The sequence below is a fragment of the Desmodus rotundus genome, chromosome 3, assembly GCF_022682495.2.
Source record: "Desmodus rotundus isolate HL8 chromosome 3, HLdesRot8A.1, whole genome shotgun sequence".
NCBI lineage: Eukaryota > Metazoa > Chordata > Mammalia > Chiroptera > Phyllostomidae > Desmodus > Desmodus rotundus.
The window spans coordinates 25913023-25939612 of record NC_071389.1 but is presented as its reverse complement, the minus strand read 5'-3'; the positions used below and the strand labels follow the sequence as shown (position 1 = coordinate 25939612).

General features: G+C 42.1%; 1 protein-coding gene across 4 annotated transcripts; it reads right to left on the bottom strand.

The window, feature by feature from the left end:
* Window positions 1-14: 14 nt before the first annotated feature.
* Window positions 15-24646, bottom strand: CAP1 (cyclase associated actin cytoskeleton regulatory protein 1). 4 transcript variants are annotated; one of them, XM_024554625.3, is made up of 13 exons: window positions 24524-24646; window positions 12196-12317; window positions 11483-11586; window positions 9897-9974; window positions 7855-7998; window positions 7664-7749; window positions 6112-6217; window positions 4777-4954; window positions 2734-2918; window positions 2435-2558; window positions 2256-2338; window positions 1784-1927; window positions 15-1178 (listed from the first exon to the last, which is right to left on the bottom strand). In XM_024554625.3, the coding sequence occupies exons 2-13, from the start codon at window positions 12305-12307 to the stop codon at window positions 1095-1097; spliced, it is 1428 nt and encodes a 475-aa protein (XP_024410393.1). In that variant the 5' UTR covers window positions 12308-12317; window positions 24524-24646; the 3' UTR covers window positions 15-1094. The 4 variants fall into 4 exon arrangements, with proteins under 4 accessions (XP_024410393.1, XP_024410394.1, XP_024410392.1 ...); XM_024554626.3 differs by having other exon boundaries at window positions 12196-12320; window positions 24524-24640; XM_024554624.3 differs by having other exon boundaries at window positions 12196-12320; window positions 24506-24636.
* Window positions 24647-26590: the final 1944 nt, after the last annotated feature.

Below are 26590 nucleotides of genomic sequence, written 5' to 3'. Positions count from 1 at the left end.
GGGTAAATACTAAGCAAGTTTGGTATTAATTTTATTCTATTTTCTGTATAACTTTAAGTACATAAAGGTTTATTTCTACAGGCCTCAGAAAATGGGTAGAAGTCACAGGACAATCTCTTCCCACCAAAAAAAGTTGCATATTTTGGTCTGTTTGTCCTAGGGGGCAAAACTGAAATTTACATTTGCAATGTTGTGTGAGATTCTCACATGAGACCTAAAACCAGCCTGCAGTAGAGATTTTAGTCCTTTGTTCAGGTGCCTGGACAGAAGCCAAAAGCTGTTTAGCACAACAAAGCAAAGGGGACAGTGAAGATGGATGACAGGCACCTAGTATGGAAGGAGGAATGCCAGATTCCTTGGAATGGTGTTTTTCCTTTTCAAGTCATCTCTGTAGGAACGTGCTGGGCACAGATCCCAGAGAAAGGAAGGGCCCAAAACTCCTTTAACTGGCCTGGGCGCAGAGCACTGCCACAGCGGCCAGTACAGGAAAGCCTACTACTGTCTCAGGTTCAGGCAGAGCCAGGATGGAATGCAGAATGAAATGAATACTTAGAGGAAACAATTATGCTTAGAATGCTGGATGGCCAAGCCTCAGCCTTTGGTCCAGTGCAACCCTTGCCTCAGTTGTCAACAGTGAAAAATTAGTCTGGTTAGAAGAACCAGCTGGAATCACACCAGCTTCTGTTACCTTCATGCTCATTGTTAGGAAAAGATTAATTTGTGTGAACTTTCTGAGCTGTTATTTCCTGGGGACTGCTTTATTCTTCCCCAATAACTGTTTGTTGGTGGAATAATCCCCAAAGGCTGAAAGCTGAAACACACCAGTCCTAGTTTGCAGTTCCTTAAGAATGGACTGGCGGTGTGGTTGAGCTGATAGGGAAAAGCTGCGCCTTCCTGCAGAAGATCAACTGACCTGCTATCCCACCCAAATCTCAGCCTGAGGTATATTTCAGTGAAGGCAGGTAGCTGTGCTTCTCAAAGCAGAGAAGCAATTTAAGAGCAGAAAGGTAGAAGAAATCTAGAAAAGAACCGTCTTGATACAGATTTATCCCATGGTGTGAGGGGAGAGGGCCAAGAACCCAGTGGCACTTCGCTTATCCAGCAATTTCTGTCACTGTGGTGACCAATTTCTTCCCATTCCATAGGGTCTTGAACTGCTCAGGGACAGGGAACTCATTCTGCAAATAAAGAAACAACATGTTTAAGTCTGAGCTAAAAAATGTAAGTTGGGGTTTAATCTTAGACTTCTCTTCCAATGCTTGCTTCCATTAAGCTCTGAGAGCAGGCAGGATGCAGTGAGAGAAGCCCACCTACAAAAGCATGGCTATGCCACACCTGGCAGTGGCACACCTTCCACGACCACCTCCCCTACCACTGATGCAACGAAGGAGCAGTGTGGGAACCAGAACAAAGCCTCCAAAGCCAGACAGGTGTAGGTTTGAATCTGTTCCCTACCGTTCACTGATCAGTGACCCTGGGCAGACCGGTAAGCCTAGGAGGCGGAGTTGAGAATGTGTATGGCCCCATGGCACCAACTCAACAGGCTGCTATGACTCAATCCCTTTCCTTTCTACTACCGAAGCTGCTCAGCCTAAGAAAGGCAGACACCACCCTCCTCTGGAGCACTGCTTTGTGGGGCTGCCTCACACTTCCCTGTGCTCGAGGTGTGCGTTGCTGGGTTTGACCCCTCAGTGCAGAATGTCTATCAACTAGCTTTGTCTAATGCAAGGAGTCTTCAGTCCCTTCTGTCTTTAGACCATACTAAAACGATCAGGAAACTTACGAAGTCACCGCCTTCTGTAGGAATGAGGACATTCATCTCAGAAGATTTGGCACTGACTATCTCACAGTCCAGGGAATTCTTGCTCAGGTAAACGTGGCAGCCATCTGTTTTGTTGATGGAAATAGTTGGCACTTTACCCATTACCTGCAGGGAACACCAAGAACACTTAAGTCCGAGCAGCTGGGGAGAACAACGGTAATTTGCAGGAAAAGCTTTCACTGTTTCACATGATTCAGCAACTACATGAAAAGCGCTCAGGTGCTCATCAGACACTGGATACTGAGGGCAGGCTGGGATGGGTGCTGGAAAGGGCTCACTCTAAGAGCCAACTCCTCTCCTGCCACATCCAAAGCAGCTCAGCTTACAGACTTTGTAGAATCAGATTCCCACCCCGGCAACATCTGTGGGTCGGCTGTGTCTCTCTCAATTAATTCCGCAGGGACCAAAGGAAGGAGCCAAGATATTGAGTTACCTGAACTTTGACATCCCTACTATTGATTATCTCCACAATGCCCACCACATCATCGAACACCAGACCAAGTTTCTTACAGTTATCTAGAAGAAAGGGGGCGAGTCAACGGTGTAACTTTAAAGAAAAGTAATATATTTAAGAATCTAAAACAGAGCCTGCCTAGGACAACAAAAACTCACCTACGGTAATAGAGTTAATTTTGCCTCTGACTTGCAATGTCGTGTCCACACACTTGTATATGTAAGCCACCTGTTTCAGCTCTGTGTCATCAATCACCAGGTTGGAAACATTCTCCTGATTTTCCTGTTAAAGACATACCCCTTTTCAACAACCTCATCACTAAGCACACACCACCCCCCTAAGTTCACCCCAAAGTTTCCTTCTTGAAATCTAAGACAGAAAGCTACATTCCTTTGACTGTGCTCTGTTGAAACCCCGTCCACTCCTTGTTTCCCTGGTCCTGGCATTATTAACTCACCACTCTCCACTTTTTGCCCTCCAGTTCAAGTAGAGCTGGCTCCTTCTTTGTGGCTGGTTTATGGGATGGGCTGACTCCTGGTTTAGGTGCAGAGAATGGTTTGGGGCCACTTCGTACTGGACCACTCTGAGCCTTCAGGGCAGGGTTCTTGTGAGTCTTCATGTCATCAGATACGTGTTTCAGGGCTGTAAGAACAATGAGCTGCCTTGTTTCTGTCCTGTGTATCAGGGATTTGGGCTGAGGCAATAGCTAACTTCTGCCATCAGAAGGTAGACTGATCCTTAACAAAAATGTCAAAGCAAAAACTAGAGTCTTTGAGATGTTCTCTCAAAACCAATTTTAGAGAAGCACTTTTTTTAAATGAGGAAATTTCCTTTCTTTTAAAGATTTTATTTATTTACTTTTAGAGAGAGGGGAAGGAAGGGAGAAAGACGGAGAGAAACATTGATCTGCAAGAGATACATGGATGGGTTGCCTCTTTCACACCCCCAACTGGGGACCTGGCCAGCAACCCAGACATGTGCCCTGACTGGGAATCGAACCAGCAACCTTTTAGTTCACAGGCTGGCACTCAATCCACTGAGCCACACCAGCCAGGACTATAGAAGCACTTTTATCATTTCTCTCCTACCCCAAGATTAACTTACATAGTTCCATTCAAAAAATAAAACATGGCATATATGGATGTATGGGGGATAAATGCAGAGAAAAAGATCTAGAAAGACACATACCAAATATATACTCAAAAAAGATATAGCCCTGGTTGATGTGGCTCAGTTGGTTAGAATAGGGTCCCGTAAACCAAAAGGTTGTGGGTTCGATTCCCAGTCAGGGCACAAGGTTGCAGGTTTGGTCCAGTCCCGGGTCAGAAAGTAAGCAAGAGGAAACTGGTTGATGTTTCTCTCTCACATCGATGTTTTTTCTGCATTCCCTCTCCCTCTCCTTTCCTCTCTCTAAAAATCAGTAAGTATGTCCTCAGAAGAGGACTAAAAAAATAAAAGGAATGTAGTTTTTAAAACAGAGGAAGAAAAAGCAACATGTAACAGTAAAGAAAATTTGTAAAAAGGAAAAAAAACCCCAAAAAATCCTTGCCCACAGCTAACCTGTCCCTCGAAATCAGTGTTAACATTTGAAACTCTCCTTCTAGTAATTTTTTCTATTGATAGATGCTTTTTATTTGGTTATAGCCATACACACTGTTCAATTTAGTTTAACCAGTTAACACTTTAATTAAAAATTTTCATGTTAATTTAATTTCTAAAAAAGTAATTTTTTTTTTAAATTTTAGGGAAAAGATTCCATTACTACCCTTAGCAGACTGACCAACTCCTTGCTCCTGGCTCCCGGACATGGCCCAACATACTATATAACCAACACTGAGTGGCTTTTTAGCTCTACCAGCTCTGGATTTTTCTTAAACACTGCTTAATCCACTATAGAAAGAGACTTAATGGTGACATAGTATTTCACCAACAGGACACACTACAGGTAACCATTTCCTTACTGTCGGATATTTAGGCTACACCATTTTTAGTTACTATAAATAACATTATAAAACTTGTTATTTATTTTAGGTATTTTTCTAGGTAGATCCCTAAAAGAAGGCTGTATAGTTCAGACTTCCACCTGCTGTATATAAGGGTGTTTATTTTCTCTGTACCAATATTAGGTCATTCTTATGCAAACTTTCCATGAATATTTTATTTCCTCCGAGGAAGTTAACCACCAACACAATGACGTCCCAAATAGACCATGTAGTGACATGCAAAAAGCTCTAGGAAAAAATTGCTGACACTATGCCTTGGCCTAACATACCTCCTATGAGGTGGAGAGCTTCCCCAATCTACAATCCCCTAATTTCAATTTCCATTTAAGCCAACTTGGCTGTCCTTTTGGGCAAATTAAGTAATATGACACCCCAAATTAATTACCCCATATACAACCAGAGTTCTGGTTATAGACTTGTCCAGTCTCTAGTTGGTAAGGTCTGACCCAAGCAAGCTCCTTACTATACCAACTCTCATTGCCAAAGTATTCACCTACCATGTGTGATGCTCTCTCCCTGATTAATCTGCGCAAACAGTGCTGAGCGTGAAGCAGTGTCATCTGACCCTGAACTGGTAGGCATTGGTGGGGGAGGTGGGCCTGGTGGTGGGGGAGGAGGACCTGATCCAGCAGAGGGTCCAGATGGCAATCCACTCAGTTCTTTTGCCACAGGCCCCTGGAAAAAATAAATGCAGACAACAGAGTCATTCTCTCCTCCCCTCCGCACCGTTTCCAATAGGGTCCTACATGTGTGGTCCCAGGTACCCCGGGTACCCACTGTAGCTCCCTATCCAATAAAACTTGGTTTTATTCCTTCTCACCACTTCCCAAGGATCCAACCCAGCTCTTTTCAACCTTCGCATTTTTCCTTTGGCCTCTACCTAATTCCAGCTCTAAACTCACACTTCTAAAAATCTACTTAAGTGTGTCACCAGTATCTCAGACTCAGCAAGTCCAAGACTGACTCCATCATCTTGCCCCTTCCCCTACCTGTGCAACCACCCCCTTGTCTCTATTTCAGTGAAAGACATTAGCACCCAAGCTTGACTGTTCAATCTTCTGAGTCTTTCAACCCCCTTGATCTCATTAAATCTTTCTTTTCTATCTCCTGCAAATTGTTTTCTATCAGCTCCTTAGCACCATGAGCACTTCCATAGTCTGAGCATGCACCCTTATGCCTAACCTATAAACTGAGACTCTCTTAAATACATATCTGATTGTTATCACTTTCTTGCTCAAATATCTATGACAGTTATCTATCACCTATTATAAAGTCTAAAAGTCTCAGTCTACCTTCCGTCTCTGCTTTTTCTCCTAAAAGTCTATCTCTCTTTATTGAAGCCAGAGATGACTAATGTCTATATTTACTCTGCATTTACTTTGTTTAAGCTATGCTATTTGCTGGTATCCCCATTTCTCCCACTTCTTACTGCCTTATACTTGCAAAAAGTCTCAGATCAGAGTATACCCCCACTTCAATACCATTTCTCCCAGTGGGATTCACTCTTCTTTCTCATACTTTGTAGTGTATCTTTATTATAGCATTTAGCATGGTGATTTGTATTAGGGTTTTGTATCTATATTTTTAAGCTTCAAGCGTGCTGGGATAATGTAACTCATTCATCTGTCTTCCCTCCAGCCCAATCACTATCCCTCACCCATGTTTACTTAAACTAACAGAAACGAATATACCTTCTCTGACCCTTGCTTTCTTCCCCTTTCCTTCTCTCCTTCTTCTTTCTACCCTCCTCTTGGACCTTTGTGGTACACCAAAGTCTAAGAAGCCTGTGGACCCTGTTTTGGACGGATAAAAGGAAGGGCGGATTCACTAACCGTTTTGCTCCAGGCCAGTCCAGTGGTATGGAACTCTTTAATGTAAGCCTGCAGCTCTGCCCATATACTCAAGTAAGTTTTGACCCAGTCCACATGCTTCTTATCCCTGGAAAAATTAAAGAATTCATCACAAGCAGTCAGGATACATTACAATAGTGATTCCAGAACACCTCCTATCTGTTAGCTCACAGCCTCCTCCCTGGTGTTTCTTAGGCTATGCTCAATAGCAACTTTTCTATCATCACTGAGCTTTTCTCTTTTTAAAGCTATTCCCTAATTAGACCAAAGTCCATGAGGATAAGGACTTCAGATCCTATCTCCTTCTCTTACAACAGTATTCTTCAAACTTCTTCTTTTAAGCAGCGAATGTTTTTTCAAAGACCTTAGGAAGAACCTAATACATAAAACTGATGAAAGCACTCATTCTGTGCACAAAGCCGTAGTAGAGGAGATCTCCTGAGCATCACTGTGGAACTCTAGAACTCTCAAGGCCTTATGTCAAAATATGCCCCTCCTCAAAAACAAAAAAACCTTCCCTTTATGAGGAAATAATCAGCATTAAATGATAGAAATAGTACTGCAGTATGGTTCAAGTCTCCTCTCTTCTTATACATGAGCTGGAAGACTTTATGGTTATTTAGTATAAGTCCTAATTTTATCAACTGTAAAGTGACGGGGTATAATCAAAACATGTGATGCTTCATTCCAGGTTCCTGGAAGGATTAAGGAGGTGCCTGGTGTTCTGGGACATACTTCACACACACAAAGGCTTACTCCTTCACAGCAGTTACTCAACAAATGTTGGCTGACTGATGATGAATGAAGAGAGGGTTTGGGTAGCTATGCAGCCCTACCTACAGTTATTCCATACAATGACTCCCCTTACTTAATACCTGCACTGGCCAGGTAGCCTTCCTCTCACTTTACCTGATCACATCAATAGGGTAATTTCCTAGTAAATCTTACTGAAACTTTTGCCACTGGGACAGTTGGAAATCCTCCACAAAGGAACAAAACCTCATCTCAACTGGCTATTTAAAAGGCATCAGTCCAGGGGTGTCAAACTCATTTTCACCGGGGGCCACATCAGCCTCGCAGTTGCCTTCAAAGGGTTGAATGTAGTTTTAGGACTATATAAATCTAACTAGTCCGTAACAGTTAAGCAAGAGCTCAGTGCTGCCGCTGAGTAGAAACAAGGTGCCAGGCTGGATAAAACAAGGTGGAGGGCCGGATTTGGCTCACGGGCCTTGTGTTTGCCACCTCTGCCTTAGTCCATTTTATCTCCAGCAAAACCTCCTAAACCTGGAAGGGTATGCATTAGAAGACTAAAAAAGCCTCTACAAATCCTGGAGAAGCAGCAGAAGTAGAAGGAGAAACATATCCTGCTTGCAAATGCACCTTGTATGAGCTAGTATCTACCAAACTTTCCAGAAAGCAGTCCTGAGACAGGAGAACCAACACAGCAGTCAAGGGCAGCCTTAACCCCAAGGACTACTCCAGCAAATATCTAGCTGGATTTGTCCTTTATCCTTTGAGGAATGGCTGGACTTACACATCTTTGTACTCCTTGAGGACTCGGTTTGTATAAAACATGGCAGCATCATTCATTTCTTTCACATAAGGACCAGGCTTGGGAGCCTAGAGAGAGAGAAGCTGTCAGTTCCGCAGAGCCTCTCCAGCCCTATGCCCATATCTTTTTCATCCTATCCCTCCCTTCCCTCACATGGAAGCTGTTCTGCTCACCATAGCCACCCAACCCAGGGCCTGGATACTTTCGCTGACAGCTGACAGGTGATTGAACAACTTGCTGCCTCGGTTCTTCTCTCGAAACGTTATCACTTCTTGGATCTGCTCTGAGATGGGAGCCAATAAATCAGAAAGCTTATTCTAGGAAAAGATGCAGGAAAAAATTCATGTTAGAGTCTTTCTATTAAAGCTTTTATAGGTTGATCAGCTGTGATCCTGAAGGCAAGAATCCTTTACGGATTACAGTGAGCATCCAAATAAATGTCGTATTCACCCCGCGGTCATATGGCTAAAATACTGCTCATCATCTCTCTCCTCACAGAGTTCCAACCGCTCAGGCTGGACTTTGTGGTTCTTCATGATCAGGACTCATACTCTGGCTATATCACAGAATTTTACCATTTCAGTCTCTTTTCTGTCCCACGAAACAGGAGATACTAGTTCATTTCTGGGCTTTACTCATGATGGTCTATCCAAATGTTCTTCATGCTTCATGAAGAACAGCCCCGCCACCTCCAGCCACACTGGCCTCTCCTACAACACTCGTCATCAGCATATCCAATTTTGGCACCGTATCACACATCAGCACAAACTGTTAATGAACCCATGTGAATGTGCTTTTGTTCCTCATTAGTTCTTCAAAAACAAGGGCTTTGAATTAGCCCTCTTTTATAATCCTTATACCCTTCAACACATTGCTAGCCATATAGCAGCTGCTGAGTAGAGATCTGTTAAATAAAATGTAATTAGGGGGTTTAGCATGTGAGCAGGCAGCTTAGCAAAATAAATAAATAAATCTTATGATTCTGTGTTTTTATCCTTTTTCCAGAGCTCAGTTTCCTGAACACCTCAATTATCAGCTCTTACCATGACAAAAGCCTAAAGCAGGAGTCAGCAAACTTTCTGTAAAGAGCCAGATAGTAAGCATTTTAGGCTCTGCAAGGTCTCTGTTGAATTTCTCAACTTTGCCGTTGTAGGGCATAAAGCAGCAATAGACCACACATAAAAGAGTGGACATGGCTGTGTTCCAAAAAAAATTCATTTACAAAATAGGTGGCAGACCAGATTTGGCCTGCGGGTTGTTGTTTACCAATCCCTCGTCTAAAGCAAGGGAAATAAAATAGTGTCTCAGCTGTCTGTTTTGTTTTAAAGAAAAGGCTTAAACAAAATGCTTTAACCACTCAAGACAAATTAATAATTAGCCTCCAATATATTTAACATTATCTTATGCTATTTTTTACATTATTTAGGCATACAAAGAGTCAGAGGTTTTAATACAGCATTAGCAGGAGTTTTATTTCCCCTCTGCCCAGGAAAGACAAATGCAAAAAGACAGAACAAAACTAAAATCTCTGGCTCCAAGAATAATCTAAACTTTCTCTAATTCATTTCTACACCTTGACAGCATAAAATTTGGAGGTAGTAGTAGTTAGGGGAGAAAGCAGTAATTTAGAAGTTTTAGGACCTCCAGAGTATTATTAGAGCCCACTTCACAGTGAAGCAAGAGAACCACTCTTTGTACCCAAAGGGCTTAGGGGACAGTATGATGAATTCAGCTTTGACCAAGAGGCTAAAAAAAATGCAGTCTATTAAGGAAAGCAGCATGGCTCTCCATATGGAGCACACCCACATCTTTCCCCACCTCTTCCCTACAGGTGCCATTTTCCTTGCCTCTCTCTCTCCTAAGTTCCACGGGCCCTTCCTTTGCCTCTGTAACTCGTTTCCTGAGCCCATTTCTTCTACAGCTCACTTTTTCTACCTCCGTGACTTTCGAAATAAACTTTCTCTTAAAAATAGGAGAGAGAGAGAGAAACAGCAGAGTCCCAGGGGTAACTACAATCCTAAGTAAAATGAAAGGATAGTAGAGCCCAATAAATACTCAATGGCACATTCCCAGAGGCTGACTCTACTGCTGGAAGTTGGTGTGTTCATACACGAGGCTGGTAGGCTTATTTTAGCATGTTGTGACAATGCAGCAGAAACCTCTCAACTTCTCCTAAGCATCAAACCAAAACAAAACCAACTGTTAGTGAACTTACACCTGCTGGCTGCTGGCACTGAGAGGCTGTAACCAAGAGAGCTCGCTCCAACTTCAGACCTGTATGGACCATCTCGGCCTGCCAGAAAGAGAAGAATCAGCTCTCAATGACACATTACAGCTGGACAGGTACTGATAAGAATAACCTGAAACCTCCACTTCCATGTATTTTAGTAGCAACCTAGGCACTCCACATTGCTTTCCTCAGGGATTCCAGATTCCAGGGACTGATAGCAGAATTATATTTACAACTGTTCCTATTGGAACTAATCAGGGATGCATATCCAGGAAATGAAGCTACTCAGGGCTAGCCTTAGATGAAATCAAATTAGCAAATGCACATGCAGTGTGATATGAAGTTCACTGAAAAATCCCTCCTGCATCTCATCACCAAAAACCAGATAGGAATAAAGGTAAAGGCCTACATTTATGCCTAAAATTCTCCAGGCATTTACTCCTTGAGGTTAAAGCTGTTTCTCAAATGTTGGATCATGATCCACTCACAGGTATTAATCAAATCAACTTAGTGAGCCATAACCTGCACTTCATTAAATGAAATAGATCAAAATAAAACAGGAAGTGCAGTTTATCAACTTGAAATTATTTCCCCTCAAAAAGTACAGTACAGGTACTATAAGCACTGTTTTGTGAAATGTATCGGTTACAAATATGTATTTTCTTACTTAGGGTCATAGTCAAAAAATGTTTAAGAAACATGGGGCTATAAGCACTATTAAAATATAAAAATTCAAATAAGATAATCTATTTCTTCTGGATTTACATTTTTAAAATATAAAAGTGATACATGTTTTCAACTTTTTTCAAATGTTACAGACTGCATGAAGTAAAAATGCAAGCCCCCAGCACTCCTATTTAAGTCCCAGTTCCACTCTCTAGAGCTAACACTACTTGCCAACAGATGGTATAGAAGAGGCTCAAAATAGATCTTCCAAAGATCAAGCAAGCAGTCCTGCTGAAGGGTCGGGAAGATCATAAACATGGTTACTGCCTACAATGAATCACTCAGAAGACTAAGAAGAAGATTTTGGGTCCCAGAGAGAGAGAATATATATATATATATATGGGCGGGGAGGGGGGAACGATGACATTGGTGGCAGCACATGAAGGCAAGTGGGTGGAGTGGAACCTATCGTTGTCTACTTCATACTCGTGCTGTGGGACAAGTGTGAAAATAACTCACATTAGCATAACCAATAACTATAAAGCACAGTTTCAGAAATGCTAAGTCATGATAATGACTCTTTTGAATAAGCCACCCTAGGCCTGGTTACATAACACACTGGGATGAGACTGGTAGCAGTTCTCCCTACGAAGATGAACTGAGCCATGTTTTATGCACAAAGCAAGTTATCTGTATAAAAGAAGCCCAAACAGATTACGTGATAAAAGCAGGGGGCCTAGAAAAATCTGAGGAACGGTTCCAGTGCCTTGACTGAACTCTATAGGCAGGAGTTGGCTAGAAAGGAGCCAAGAGCCTTGTAAGGGGCTCTTAAACCAAGGATGATTAGGATTTGAAGAAGCCATCAGTCCTTTTAAAAGAGGGGAAAATGGGCCAAACATCCTTACGTGTTTTTGCACATCTCCTCCAATCTCTTTACTGATCTTCAGGTACTCTGCCACAGGACCAGCAAGCAGTGAGTCAAAGGCTTGCACATAGGGAGCTGCTCCGGCTGCAGACAGACCCACCACAAATAATCAGTTATGCAGCAGAAATTCAATGAATTGTTACAAGGCACTTCCATATGAAAGTGGAGAGGCAACACTACCTTGTAACAATACTAGAACATGAGTCAGGAAACCTAGGTTCCAGTTCCAACACCAACACTAACTGGTTGTGTTCCCTTGACTAAAACCTTTTTCCTCTCTGAGCTTAATTTTATATATAAAATGAAAATAAACGTAATGATCCCCAAGTTCCTTTCGACTCCAACATTCTATGATTCAGTTGGGGCATATGCCGAATGGCCAATTTGCCGATCATTTTAAGAGAGAAAATTTTAACATCACTTGTCACTTGTCTCACACTGGAGTCATTCTGCTAAAAAAGAACAGGAAACAGCACACAAGCAGGAAGTTCTTGCATTAAAATAACTTAACCACAGGCCTCTCTGCAGAAGTCACTTCCTCCCTTATCTGTTCACAGCAATAGAAATAACAGGCAATGAACTTTCTAGACTAAGCATTTTGGGACGTTAGCTCCCACACACTGTGACAGAAAGTTTCAGGCCAAGACACTGAGTCTTCACTCAAAGTATTCTGCTGGACTGAGCATTGCTTACCTTTGGGAGCATTGTCTCCGTGCCCACAGTGCATGTCGGAGGCATGGGATACCGCCTCCAGGCGGCCCACGGCCCTCTCCAATCTTTCTACCAGATTTTGCATATCAGCCATAACGTGCCACCTGCTGAAACAGATCAAATGTTATTTTTGTTTTAATATTACGTACCTACCTAAGGAGAAAAGAAAGAGTACTATTTGGGGTGAAGAGGGTGCCAATTCTGAGGAACAGAATCATTTAATAATAAAATAAGATGGAAAAGTAGTCTAGCATATTTGCAAAATCATGAAGACCTCACTAAACGAGAACTACTTGGGAAAAGGTATTCACGGAAAGCAAATTTTACTCAAATATTTAGTGAATATTTATGATAACACAAAATTTAGAATTTACAAAATATAGTCAAATTTATTATCTTAGTTTGTGCCTTCCAAAAGCTATTCAGGCATAGAAGGAAAATTATTACACTCTGAAAGATAGGAAACTTAATTTCAGCGAAGTTAAGTGACTTGTCTATGGTCACACGACTAGATAATAGGGAAGCCAGTACTCAAATTCAAGTCTGGCTCTAACTTCAGTGTTTTTCCTACATCTTGCTGCCTGCACATGAATGCCCAAAACCAAGATGAATAGGTTATTGTCATGCCCTCAATAACTTATAATCTAATACAGGACACTTGTCATGTACATTAACTAACAACTTAAAACAGGAAAAAAAAATGTCAGGTGACCTAAGAATAACAGGATTTCAGAGAAGAGAACAGCTGAAAGGATCAGATAAGCATAGCATGGAGAAGCTGCCATTTGAGCCAGGCTTCAGGTAAGAATGGGTGGGATCTGGATGTGAAGTAGGGAAGAACAGACACATCCAGGAGAGCTTCTTTCAGATCTTTCACAAGTGCTAATTTACCTGAACTAGCCTCATTCAGTGACCACTATCCTACAGACAGTGTGTTCCACCAGAGAAGGGACCTTCTCTGACTTGTTCCCTATTATGCTCTACCATCTAGACCACTATGTGACAGGTAGAAGGTGTTCAATAAACATTTATGAAATTAATGAACCTGAAGTATAGCATCCCAAACCTCCAAAGGGACACGTGCTCTGAAAGCTGCCCACACTATATACATAAATAAGTGCTAAATGTTATCAATATACATAAAATGCTTGAGACCGTAACTCATCTCATAAATATCAGTGAAGTTTCAATCAAAGTAGTCTTGACTTGGAGATATTCCATTTCAAAGCTTTAACTAGTTCAGGTAACTGAAGCCGAATCGACTCAACTCCCTGGAAGCTGCCTTAAAATGACCATAGCAATTTCAATTCCCCCAAAGGTGGCATGCCAGAATATCTCAACCTAACACATTGTCCTTCCTGTGGAAGAGATAAGCAGCGTACAAGATAAAGTATCCCTGTTCTTTCTTTTCTGTGTATGTGCTCTGGTCTCTCTGGGCCCCGTGACCTGCCAGAGAATGTTGTTTAAAAGAGAATGAAAGAAAAAAATGAGAATGTGAACCAAATAAACCTTTCCATTCCCTGGCCTGGAGATGCAGCAGAAGCTTCCAACTCCCTGCTCTACTCATAGATGGAGAAGACTAGAAGCAGCCAATATACTCTCCCGTATGTTTTGTATGCTGCATTCTCTCCAGGGACAAACTTACATATAATTTACTATACTCGATAAATCCCAGGGGAAAAGGCAGCAAATGCAATAAACTACCAAGCTATCTTCCATTAACAGATACCACAATGGATGCTACAGGCTGAGACCAGTGTTAACCAGTGTCTCTAGAGACTGCCAAGGGTTGGCGAACACTTACCAATCTTAAAAGCTTAATACAGCTTCATAGGATTCTGACTCCTTTTTCCTCCTATTTCACTTATAAGTTTTAATTGCTATATAAGCTACAGTTCTGCTGTCTAACTTAAGCAAAAAGGAAAAGGGCAACACAGCTATCATTTATAGCTAATCTCATTCTACCACTAACTAAATATAGAACAGTACCTACTTTTTTGTTCTTGGTGGCAATGAAATGTGAGATAAGGGAAAGAACTTCCAGAACTGAAGCGACCAAAAAACATGCCTTGTCTCATTATCTTCCCACACATTCACATTCTTTAGGTGGTTGGTCACGTCCACTCCCAAACCTTCCACTATCATTAGTGTAGTACCACTCAGCCTGCTTGCCGGGTGGTACCACCACAACCACCTATGGGCCAACAACTCCCAGAGCAGTATATCCAGTGCAGGCCGCTCTTCTGGCACTCAGAATTTTAGATCCAGCTTCTTCCTAGACATCCATACATGGATGTCCCAAAGGCATCTCAAGCTGAAATGTCCAAAACAGAATTCATCATCTTCCTACCCTCGAGGTCCACAGTCTCAGTAATCCAACACTACCATCAATCACCTGACTGACTAAGCTAGTAACCCGGGAACTGTTAGGCAGTAAGCAGAGTGAGTTAAGAACACTGTCTTTAGAGAAGTCAGACAGATTGGGGTTCGCATAACGGCACTCACTGGCTGTGACTATTCGTGTTACCAATCTTTCTGAGCCTCGGCTTCCCTGTCTGTGTAATGGAGACAACAATACAAAGTTCAAAGGGCTGCAGTGAGAATCAAGAGGAAATAGCTGTACAGGTACTTGGCTCAGTGTAAAAAATAGTAACAATTCTGTAAGTGTTAACTAAATTATCTTCTCTACTCCCCAAATCTAATCAGTCATCAAAATCCACAGGCTCCATCTTACATATCTCTTGAATAATAACCCCTTGCCTTCATCCTGACTGATGAAAATTAAGTCTTTGTGACTCTGCCTAGATTCCTGCAATAACCTCCTTGCCAGTCTCCCCTAATTCCAGTAATACACTCTATCCAGTCTCCGTATTATTGTACCACAGTGATCCCTCTTAAATGCAAATGTAATTGTGATAGCCTTTTACTTTAATACTATTCAGAGTAAAGTCCAAACAAGGTTTCCATAATCTGGTCCTGCTTTATGCCTACCACTCCTTCAGTTTTATCTCTTGCCACACCTTTTCTCAGCACACCACAGTAATCCAGGACAACTTGCATTTTCCAGAAAGAGTCATGCTTTCTCTCCCTTCCATGCCTTTATAACGTTATCATCTGTGCTCGGTTGCTTTCCCTTCCCAATTTGACCTGTCTCAGAACTCCTACTGCTTTCTAAGACTCATCTAAGGTGTTGCCTTCTCCAGGGAGCTTTTCTAGTTTGGCAGGCTTTTCCCTCTCTCTGCAACTCCTATCACTCATTGAGTCTTAGGTAAGGTATCACCTCCTTCCTCAAGTAGCCTTTCCACTGCATGCTCCCCCAACACTGTGCTCCCACTCATCTTTACCACACATTTAACACGCAGGTTTAAAATCACTTATTTAATAGTTAACAGGCAATTAGCCACCCTAGGGCAGGAACCAGGTCTAGTCTTTGTGATTCCAGTACTACAAATGGACTAGGCACTCTAAACACTGTAGGGTGGTCTCACTGTTCTTAGAGGGGAGAAAAAATAACAATAATAATAATGGCCTTTACAGGTTCTACCCTCAACTCAAGTTTGGCTGCCTCCTCTCTGTAACAAATTTGGGGAGAAGTGGTTTTTCTCCCTTTTCCTGTTTGTTTGTCTGCTTTAAGATCTTACAAACACCCTGATCTTTCAAATAAATTCTGCCTTCTTGGGCAAAAAATCATATTGCTATCGAGCTCTTCAAACCAATTCTACAGGTAAATAAGCTTGTTTATTAGATTATATAACATTAATTTAAAATAATACTCCCTTATTGCTATGCTTTATATCACCTATCTGTTGCTTCTTTTAAGACTTCATTTTTAAAAAAAAGACTTAATTCTATGAGGTATATTATGAAGATATTGATCCCCATCTTTAAAATGAAGAAACGGACAGAAGTGAAAAAGCTTGCCAGGTATCAACCAACCAGTGGGCAGAGAACCTAGGTATGGAGCACAAATTTTCCGAATCCTACTCTGAGTCTTCCCACTGCCCCACATAGCTTTTAGCAATTAAGTGACTATGTGGTTCATCAGAGCACCCAGTCTGCACAGCTTGCTGAGCACAGCACTGTGAATTCAAGGCCTCTGTATGGTGTCTTTAGTTACATTATTAGTGGCTTTCAATTTTCTCCATGGAGGCCAATATTTTTCACATTTAGGCTAGATGACATATATCTGGAAGGCAAATGTTTAAAATAAGGGTTTCCCCAAAAAATACAGAATTGCCGGAGCAGAAGTGTCTACCTAATATTGTTCCTTGCCATTTCTGATTAACAATAGCCAAGAACTATATGTAACCTTCATAAATAAATGTACAGATTGCCAACTATTTAAGCATTTATCATAAAAGCTTCAGAAAGAGAGGTGGTCCTAATTATACAAACCTAAATAAAAGTAAGATTCAGGAGACCAAGGTCTGAGTTCCAACTCTGCCACATATTAACTGTATTACTTCAGGGCAGCCATTTAATGGATCCTCACCTAGCACAAAGACTTAAGGATTGAAGGAGTACATTTTATAGATAAGCAGTTACTTTGGGAGCCTTCAAATACAGTTCAAATGTAAAATGTTATCACTGCATACTGTGTGCTAGAATACAGACCTCCAGGAGAAGGGATACTTGTCCATTCTCTTCCCCTCGACCCCAGTTCCACTCACTCGCAGCATATTAAAAAACCTGGCACACAGAAGATGCTCATAGAATGAAAATGCTTAGCACTGTGGCAGCTACTGAAGAAACAGAAGACACATGGTCTCTGTCATCCAGAAGCTTTTATTCTTATTGGGAAGGACAACATAGATGAAATGTCAATGTAAGAAATACTGAAGACTGTATTTTTAGAGATTATCCCAACTTCGCCTGAGTCAGGGAATGTCAGAGTATCAGACTTTATACTAAAACTTTTTCTTTGAAGAATATTGTATGGTTCTGAATTATATAGTGTAAATGACTATGTGGTCTGAGAGCTCAGAAGTCAGTGAGGATTGAAGGTAATCTGGTTTCTGAAGGGAAGTGGGGTATCTTGCTAGAAAAGGTAAAAGAAAAAAGGGAAGACATTTCCAGAGCAATCAGAAGCAAAGAGAGAGGACAGGGAGGCTATGTACAGAAAGTACAAGCAAGTTAGCCTGCACAGATCATGCAGCACGAAGTATCAGGGGAAACAAAACTGGAGAAGTTATGGAGGGCGAGGAAAGCCAGGTAGTATTTGAATTTGATGTTGTGATGAATGTAAAGCCATTCAAGAATTTTGAGTGAAGGAATAATACAATGAAAGCAACAATTTACAAATACTGTCTGATAAACAGAATGGGATGTGGAAAAAATGGAAGATACCAGGGTCTTAATTAGGTTGAGTGTTTATCTAGCTGTAAAATAAGGAGGTCACTATAAAAAATATTTTTTATATTTCAAAGTTAAAAATCCACAACATTTAGCATCTAATCAGATGTTAGAAACCAAATGAAAAGAATCAATTAACCCACAAATAATCAGTTTTAGGCAACTAAGAGACGAACATCTGAATTAAGTGGTAATGAAAATTTAAAAGAATGGTAAAACAGTTTTTCTACCCTAAGAGAGTCTGGCAGGACAAACAAAGCTACCTTCCACTGAAGCACTGGCTCTCAGAATTAATAGGGAGTGTAGAAATCATCTTGTAAAAACACCATCTGATGCCAGAACAGTCCTTTCAACATTCCCAGTTAGTCAGGTAGCCTCTGTTCAAATGCCTTCAGTGCAGAGAACCCAAGACTTCTGGAAGCAGCCCATTCCGTTCAGACAGCTCAAAGTATTTAAAAGTTCTTCCTTATATGGAGGCAAAATTGGCTTCCCTGCAACTTCCACCCACTGATCTTGGTTCGCCCTTGGAGGTCACACAAAACAAGTGTGCATTAAACACAGAACAAGTAATAACTGTGTAGCACTGACTACTGAGTACAGTAGCATTCAGAGAAGGGACTCCAGAGATGCAAACCCAGTTGCCTAAGAGAATGAGGGCACTATAAGCAGAAACATGTTCTGCAATGTTCCAGTTAGGGCAAAAAGACAATGTCAGTTTTGGATATGTAAAGTGTGAAGAGATGAAGCTACTAATAGAAATGTCTGGTAAGTAGTAAGAAATAAAGCTTGGGGAAGATCAAAGCTGGAGAGTAACGCCTGCAATTCATCAGCTAAGAAATGAATAGGCTATTGGAGCGATATCATGCAGAGCAAAAAGACACTAGAACCTTGATTCTCCAGCAATTTCTTTTGTAGTCTGAAATAAAGATAAATCAGAAATGGCTAGGGATACCTGTCCAAGCTGCTTCATACTCTCATCATTCCAACAATTCAAGCAACCCAATTCCTTCAGCCTATTCAAGGAAATGATCCAGAAGTAAATGGAACCAGGTTACTCCTGCAGTTCTTGTCTCATCTCATCAGGCAATTAAGCCAGTTGTATGAATTTCTATGAGTAGGAAGTTGCTACGCTTAAAATGTTTTCTACTTTGTCTGGTAGTTGTTCCTCTAAGTCATAACCTTAAGTGAAGGTGAAAAGAAAGTATACAGGTCAGCCTGTGTTCTATGGTAGTACAACTGATCTGTTTCAAAATGCTTATCTTGGCCTTGACTTCGTAATTCTCTTCCTTCCATGTTATCCTAAGAAAGTAATCCCAATATGGGAAAAATGATAGGTGGGAAGATGTTCACTACCGTGTTAGCTTAGACTTCTGATTGTAGCAGAATAGCTAAACGCACTGTGGAAAATGACTTAAAGAAAACAAAATTTAAAGTATTTGTCACATCAGAGTGATTAGGTTTTGAATAATCTGCCCCTCTACTTTCCAAACTTTCTTTAACAAAGTTATATAATTTCTTGCCCTAGCTGGTGTGGCTCAGTGGATTAAGTACTAGCCTGCAATCTGAAAGGTCACTGGTTCAATTCCCAGTCAGGGCACATGCCTGGTTTGTGGGCCAGGTCCCTAGTTGGGGGGTGTTCGAGGGGCAGATGATCACACATCATTTCTCTCCCCTTCTCCCTCCCTCCCCCCCTACCCCTCTCTCTAAAATAAATAAGTAAAGATAAACCATTCCTGCCTTTCTAAAAGCATTTTCCAAAAAAAGAAAAGAAAGAAACAAAGTTCTATAATTTCTTTATAATGAAAACAAAACAGCTACACTTGGCCATACCTCTAAAGCTACCACTGAGCTATAAGGCATTAGTTAGTTCTACTCCTAACAATACAGTAATTCTCACCACCAAGTTCTAACATGTCACAAAGCAAAATCTAGGCATGCTAATAAGAGATACTTACAAGTTGGCTGTTTTCACCCAGAAACCAAAGAACAGACACCACTTTGCCCCAGTAAAGATGCCATCTAAATCTAACCCAAATCAGGAGACACTGTTCTTCTCCAAGCATTTGGTTTCACTGATGAAACCAATGACATTTACTGTCTGAGTCATTGCCACCTGAAGCTTAGATTAAGAGAAAGAAAGGTCTATCTTCTAGGGAGGGAAAGAATCCAATTCAGTATCAGCACTAGTCTCCTGTTCCCTCCTTAACATGGTCCTCTATCTGAAACTCCAGGAGTGAGTAAAGCTAGTAATAGTGTACAAGCTGAAGTCAGACTTGGGAACTAGCTGTTTCAAGATAATTTTGTGGGGCAACGGGTTCCTCTCTCTCTCTCTCTCTCTCTCTCTTACATTCAAGGATTACAAGGACTAACTGCTTAAGAGCATTTAGCAGGCATCTTTGATGTTGTATAAGGAAAAACGGCACTGGATGATTTCAGCTGGGAAATTGTTTTCAACAGAACAGCATTTCCCATTCTCATACATAAAGATAGATTCAAGGATGCCATTTGCCCCTAGCTGTGACTCAGCTACAATTAAATGTATGAAAAGATCTGTGACTATAAGTCTATAATTAACTTAAATACAGGAATTTTTATGACCTCTGGAGGAAAAAAAGAAAAAACAAAAAAGGAAGCGCATTCCTTCCATGAAACATTTCAACTATAACTATTTTCCAGCAGATGGAAAAGTCTGACATGACAGGTTTGGTGACACAAGGCACACAAAGCTGCATTGTACATGAGGGATATTTTTAGGGCCATGATTCTTTTTATGGGGGTTTATATGATAGTTTACCAAGAAAAGTTTCATGATAGATTCTGTAGCTACATTAAAGATGATAAAACCATAACAGTTTAATCAATCAAAAGAAACGTTGAGTATATCAAAACTATATGCAATTTAAAATAAATGATAATCCCTGTCCACTAAACCAAACTGTCTAAATGTAGATGACATGAGCAAAACAGGAATTTATATATTCCCAATATTGGGGGGCATACTAGGTGTGGCAAAAGTAGGGTTACAGTTGTTTGTATGAAAAATAATACAATAGTCAATAATCATACAAGAATAAACTGTTTCATGGACTCACAGCTGTAAACCTACTTTTTCCCCATCCTGTATAAATCTCCCAAATTTCACTGTCAACACAAAGCTTTCTTCTAGTGAGTGCCTAAACCAGTAGTATTTCTCTATTAAGATCACATCCTCTGATGAAAAAAACAAAACAAAAAGGCAAGTCCTTCAAGGACCACCCAGGAATTCCTTGCATAAACACTAATTCTTGCTGTCTCAATGAACACATGATTCGTTCACTGCAAGGTATCCAGTGCCTCTCATGTGCCTGCCATGGTGCCTGCCCTCAGAGAAATTAGTTGGATAAGACATTGTACAATCATAGCTATGAAACTTTTAAACATAGTGGCTCTCAATCGGGGACAATTCTGTCCTCCAGGAAACATTTGGCATTGTCTGGCATCTAATGAGTAGAGGCCAGAGATACTGCTAAAAACCTAAAAAGTACAGGAAAACCCCACAACAAAACATTATTCAGCCTGAAATGTCAACTGTGCCAAGACTGAGAAACCCGTCCTAAACGTAATGAGAAGCATAAGGGAAGTGCTACAGGTACAAATAAAATGCTAATATGGAAGTTCAGGACTTTCTAAATTAGAATGTCAATCTGTAACATCCAATGAAAACTAATTAAGATAAGAGTCCGGTTGTAGAGAATTCTGTAGATCAGACAGTGGAGTTTATACTTGATTGTTTAGCAATATGAAACCTGTGAAGGGTAATGAGATGAAAATGACTCTTTAAGATTGGTTTGGTTTGGTTGTGGTAGAGAAGTTAAAGTATAGGCATGAAAGCCAGGTTGATAGAAAGTAAAGAAAGAAACTGATGATGACAATTCAAAGGAATGATCACTAGGACAGGGTAAGATATGGCTTGAGAATCCTGAGATTTTCAATTCAATTAAATTTTGACCAGAGTATTCAACTTCCAATGACACCTTGCATTTGTTCTTTTAAGTAAAATGAATCTTTAACTCACAATGCTTCACAGAAAACTGAAATGAGACAGTCACTTTTTAAAGGCTTAATCCTGGTTAAAAAAATAACTGCAACTAAATAAATGTATATATAACCAAGATAAAGGGTGAGAACCAAGAAAAAGGATGAGAACAAAGATCACCCCTCAGTATGGAAACAAAACATTTTACAAACTAAGCAGCTAAGCTCCTCAAGGCAAAAATACATTCACCAAATCTTAACAATACCACCATTTCACTTTGCATGACAGGCTGTACCAGTTGGTTACTTCTTTACGTGCCCTGTCGGGGGATCAAACACACAACCTTGGCATATGGGGATGACACTAACCAACTGAGCTATCTGGCCACGGCAGGAAATTTCTACAGAAACTTCTTTATGCTAGATCGCAGCAACTCAAGCAATAAGCAAACTACCAACCACAGAATAAAACACAAATGCATTCAAACAAGGCATCAAAAGTCACTCATAACCTGGCAGGCATCTACCTTTTTTCTGGTCTTATCTTCTGCCACAAACTTCTCTCAATAGCATGAACCCTCTCCTGCCTCCACATCTTCGCTCTTGCTGTTTCCACTAGTCGGGATACTTTATTAATCTTTGCTTGGGATGTGCTGCAAACACCTTGAACTCATTATGTCCAAAATTAATTTTCTTTCCATGCTACTTCCCTAACTCATCCCTCCCTCTCACATTACCTATCTTGGTGAATGGCGCCACCCAGTTCCCTAAGCCATAAAACCAGGCAATCATCCCAGACTACTTTTATTTCCTCAGTCCTATCAACAATCAGCCTCCAGTTCTAGGGACTCCATCTTTTTAATGTCAGTCAAATCTGACTCCTCTTTTCCTTTCCACTGTCATTGTCTTAGTTCAAGTCAAGATCATGGCAACAGCTTCCAACCACTGGTCTACTTCCTCATCATGTCTCTTCCCACTTGACAGACTGAACTTTCTAGAACATAAATCTGAGCTTTCAGGGTCAAATCCAAATTCCTTGGCATGGTTTACAAGATCCTCATATTTGACCCCCACCACTTCCCATCTCCTCACTTCTCCAAGCACTACCAGAATTACAGTCTCGTTGAACTAGTCATGTCTTTCATATGTCCAGATCCCCATGTCCTTGCACTTGTACCCTTTGCATGGAAATCTCTTTTCCAGCTTCACCACATGGCTAAGACTTAGCCTCCCATTTCCTCCTCAAAGCCTGAAAACCTGGCTCAGATGTCACTGCTCTACTGTCTCACAACCCTGTGCTCACAGTGCGCTATAACATTGTAAGCCATCCCTGCTTTGCTTGTCCGCGCCCTCCTCCACTCCATGAGAACAACTGTATTCTTAGCAACCAGGGCCAAGAGCCTCATTTAATATGTGCCTCACACATATTAAAGGCTCAAGAAATAATTGCATGATAAATGTGCTGGGCTGCTCCGTTTTTCACTTTAACACGGATTCCTACAAAAAACTTCAACTGACACAGTTCTGGTACTAACCTCTGCTTTCAAAGGTTGTCATCCTCCCTCCATCGAGCTCATTCCTATTCATCCTTCAAAATTCATCCTACACTTTCTGCAGAAGGGATTTTCCTGAGCCCTGTGTTCCATATTCCACACTTCTCTGTTGTTCTTTCCTAAGACTCACCACATTTGTAACTACCTTTTTAAAAGGTTTTAGTTACTTATTCTTAGAGAGAAGGGAAGCGAGGGAGAAAGAGAGGGAGAGAAGCAACCATGTGGGAGAGAAACATCGATTGGTTACTTCCCTAAAGCGCCCCTGACTGGGACCTAGCCTGCATCCCAGGCGTGTCCCCCGACCAGGAAAAAACCTGCGACCTTCTGCTTTGTGGGATGATGCCCGACCAACTGCGCTACACCGGTCAGGGCTGTAACTACTTCTTAAACGTCCCTGCAAACAGTTAGCTCCTTGATGGCAGGCTCTAGCTGGTTTTGTTTCAAAACTGCATTCCCTGGATGTGGCAGAGTGCCTGAGACAGAATAAACACATTTGTACTTAAATTTAATTCTGTGAGGTGAATAGAGATCTCAACTTAAAAGACTTTTTAAAAAAATGATTTAAAAATAGGTTAAATAAGGCCTCTATAGCTGCTTAGCTGTGGGGCAAGACCAAAGCTGAGCCATCTGATTTTAGGACCGGAAGTATGCAACACCGACAATAAAGTTAACCTGACTATTCATAATAAGGGCAACAGACTAGGTGGAAGAGAAGACTCTGAGCGCAAATACAAGAACCTGCCCCACCTGCCCGTCTCTTTTTTAAAAACTCCCCAGGGACTCCAAACACGCTGCATTACAAAAAGAAAAAGGAAGTTCCAAGCAGCCTTTACCTTGGTGGCCTTTAACTTACAGTTGCCCAAGAAAGAACACCAACCGAAAGACCGCTCCAAGACGGAGAGGTTCCCTGGACACGAACGTGGGAAGAATCTGGGGCTTAGATTTGAGTAACTTAAGTCATGACTCTAATTCTTTCCCTCATTCGCTATGTGATCGTAGACCAGCCTCTTCTCTCTGGGATCAATGTACCCATCCGTGCAATGGGGGCGAAAGGGGGATAAGGAAAACCACTAAGGTCTTGGAGGTTCTTTCAGTTAGGAGACCTTAGAAATCAGGCCTCCGCTGAGGATGATGCCCGGGACTGAGAAACCCAGCGCAAGGGCCTCCCCAGGAAACCCCGATTCAGTTGGTCACCCCGGCCCCACCTCAAGAGACCGCGCCCAGGATCCCAGGTCGGCCTGAGGGCCTCCGCCCCAGCCCCCTCAGCAAGGTGCACCACGCGCGCACAGGCCAGAAACGTAGGCCATTAACCGCACCAGGGGTCAGTGGGTCGCGGAGGGGATCCTAGTCCCTACCCGGCAGTGGACCCTCACCTCGGAGCTCTGCCTCACCTCCGGACTGCGAACAGCCGCTCTCCACTTCCGGCAAGGACCGCCCAGCAACCTCCGCGCGACCTACTTCCGGGCCCTCACTGGGCGCGGCACCCCCACCGGAAATGAACGGCCGGCTGAAACAGCTGTCTAGAGAAGGGCCGGGAAGGAAGTCTGTCTGCCCCGCTCGTGACTCCACCCACTATTCACCACGCCCGGAAGACTATTCGCTAGCCAGGAGGGGGACATGCAAAAGACCCCGCCCCCAGGGCGGAAGCTACCCTGCGAGCGTGCTCCGGGATAGTCACGCCTCCTTCAACCGTAAGAGACGCAACCGGCGCGACCAATGAAGGGACGAAATTAAAGGCTAAACTCCACCTCCGGAGAAGGAGGACAGGTGAGTGGTTAACTCTCCTATCAGTTTGGGCCCAATGGCAAAGGCCGGTTCCTTTTAACAACGGTCCGAGAGGAGTCTAGGAGGGTAGGTTTTTCTGCGTGACGATAGAGTAAACTCTGCCTCTCTCTACGCCTGCGTACCTCGGATTCCTCGTTTGTGACGTAGGGAGGTGTTGGCCTTGGACAGTGTGCTGGGTGGGCCTGTAGAAGCTGGGTGTAGGGAAAGGGTGGGTGAGCGTGGTGGGCTCAGCCCCGGGTTTCGGGGCGTGCCCGCCACTGCCTGGCTCGTTTGCTCTGCCTGCGCTGGGAAGGTGGAAGCTCGCCCCACTTCCTGTTTCTTCGGTGCTATCTGTGACCATAGATGGTGAAGTCTGGGACCTCGCGGAAGCCCCCGCCCCGTGGTTTTGGAGTTCTTCCTTCGGCGCGTAGGGTGTGGTCTCTTGAGAATAAGGCGAACTGAATTAGAGGAGATACTGCTCCACGCCACTAAAATCCGTTCTCTGAAGCAGTTTCTCCCCATGCTGGGCGTGCCCAGCCAGCTGCCACTCGGTTCACGGGAGGTTCTGCACGGTGGCTTCGCCCCTTGGGGGAGGCTTGGCTTCCTTGCTTCTCTAGCCTGGGGATCAGAGCTTTGTTGCCTCAAGGCTCACATTTTCCAACCAGTGATTATCCTCCCACAAAGATTTATTTCGGGGGGTGGGGGGGGAAGGCGAGTTCTGTAGTTCCCATTCCTAAAGTCGAACGACTTGTGATAGTTCCAATTTTCAAGTTGAATGCAGGCGTTATGTGCCAGAGTCACTCATTCAATAAATAGACTCCTTATAATAAGAACTACAGCATTTACTGCACACTGACTACATACCAGGCCTGTACTGAATGCTTCAAGTGTATTTTCATTTAATCCTAATAGGAACACTGCGTTAGGTACAGTTACAGCCTCTAGTTTTTAAAGGAGAAGCTGAATTATTTGCCGAGGTCAAAAAGTAACTGTTGCACCTTTGGAAGGAACACATCTGACTAAATCCCATGAGCTTAACCTCTCCATATAGACCATACTGAAATCATTTGGGGCAGTTTTGGAGTAGTGTTTCCTCTCCTCTGGATAAGGAGACATCCTGGGTTTTTTTAGTCCTGGCTTAGGCCCTTAACTAGGGGTCAGGCTTTTATCACGTCACCTAATTTCTCCGAGTCTGGGCCTCTTCCCAATTTTGTGACTCCTAGTATGTTTAAAAGAAAAATGACAAGACAAAATATTGCAGATTTTAAATGTTTACATTTAACAAAAAACACTGTCACAAGCACACACACACAAACTGACTTTATTCAGACATAATATCGAAAGGTTGTATTTGAGTGCTTCACATATGTACAACCCAGAGCAAATAGCCTCCCTGTCCTTTATTGTAATCACCACTACATTTAGACCTAAATACCTCAGTTAGAGATAGGAAATACCTAGGCCACATATGCATCCTAGAGGAAGAGGAGAGACTGGAGGAAACAGGAAGGAGAAGGAGGAAAGGAAGAAAGTTTCTCCATCTATAAAATTGAGATATTAACTCCTAAGTTTGTAATAAGAAACAAGGAATAACTTAATGTGAAACCAGTTTATAAAGTGATTTTTTTTTTGTAAAGAGTGCATACGTGAATAAGGCACAACTCCGACCACAAGAAACTTATAATCTTTTAAAG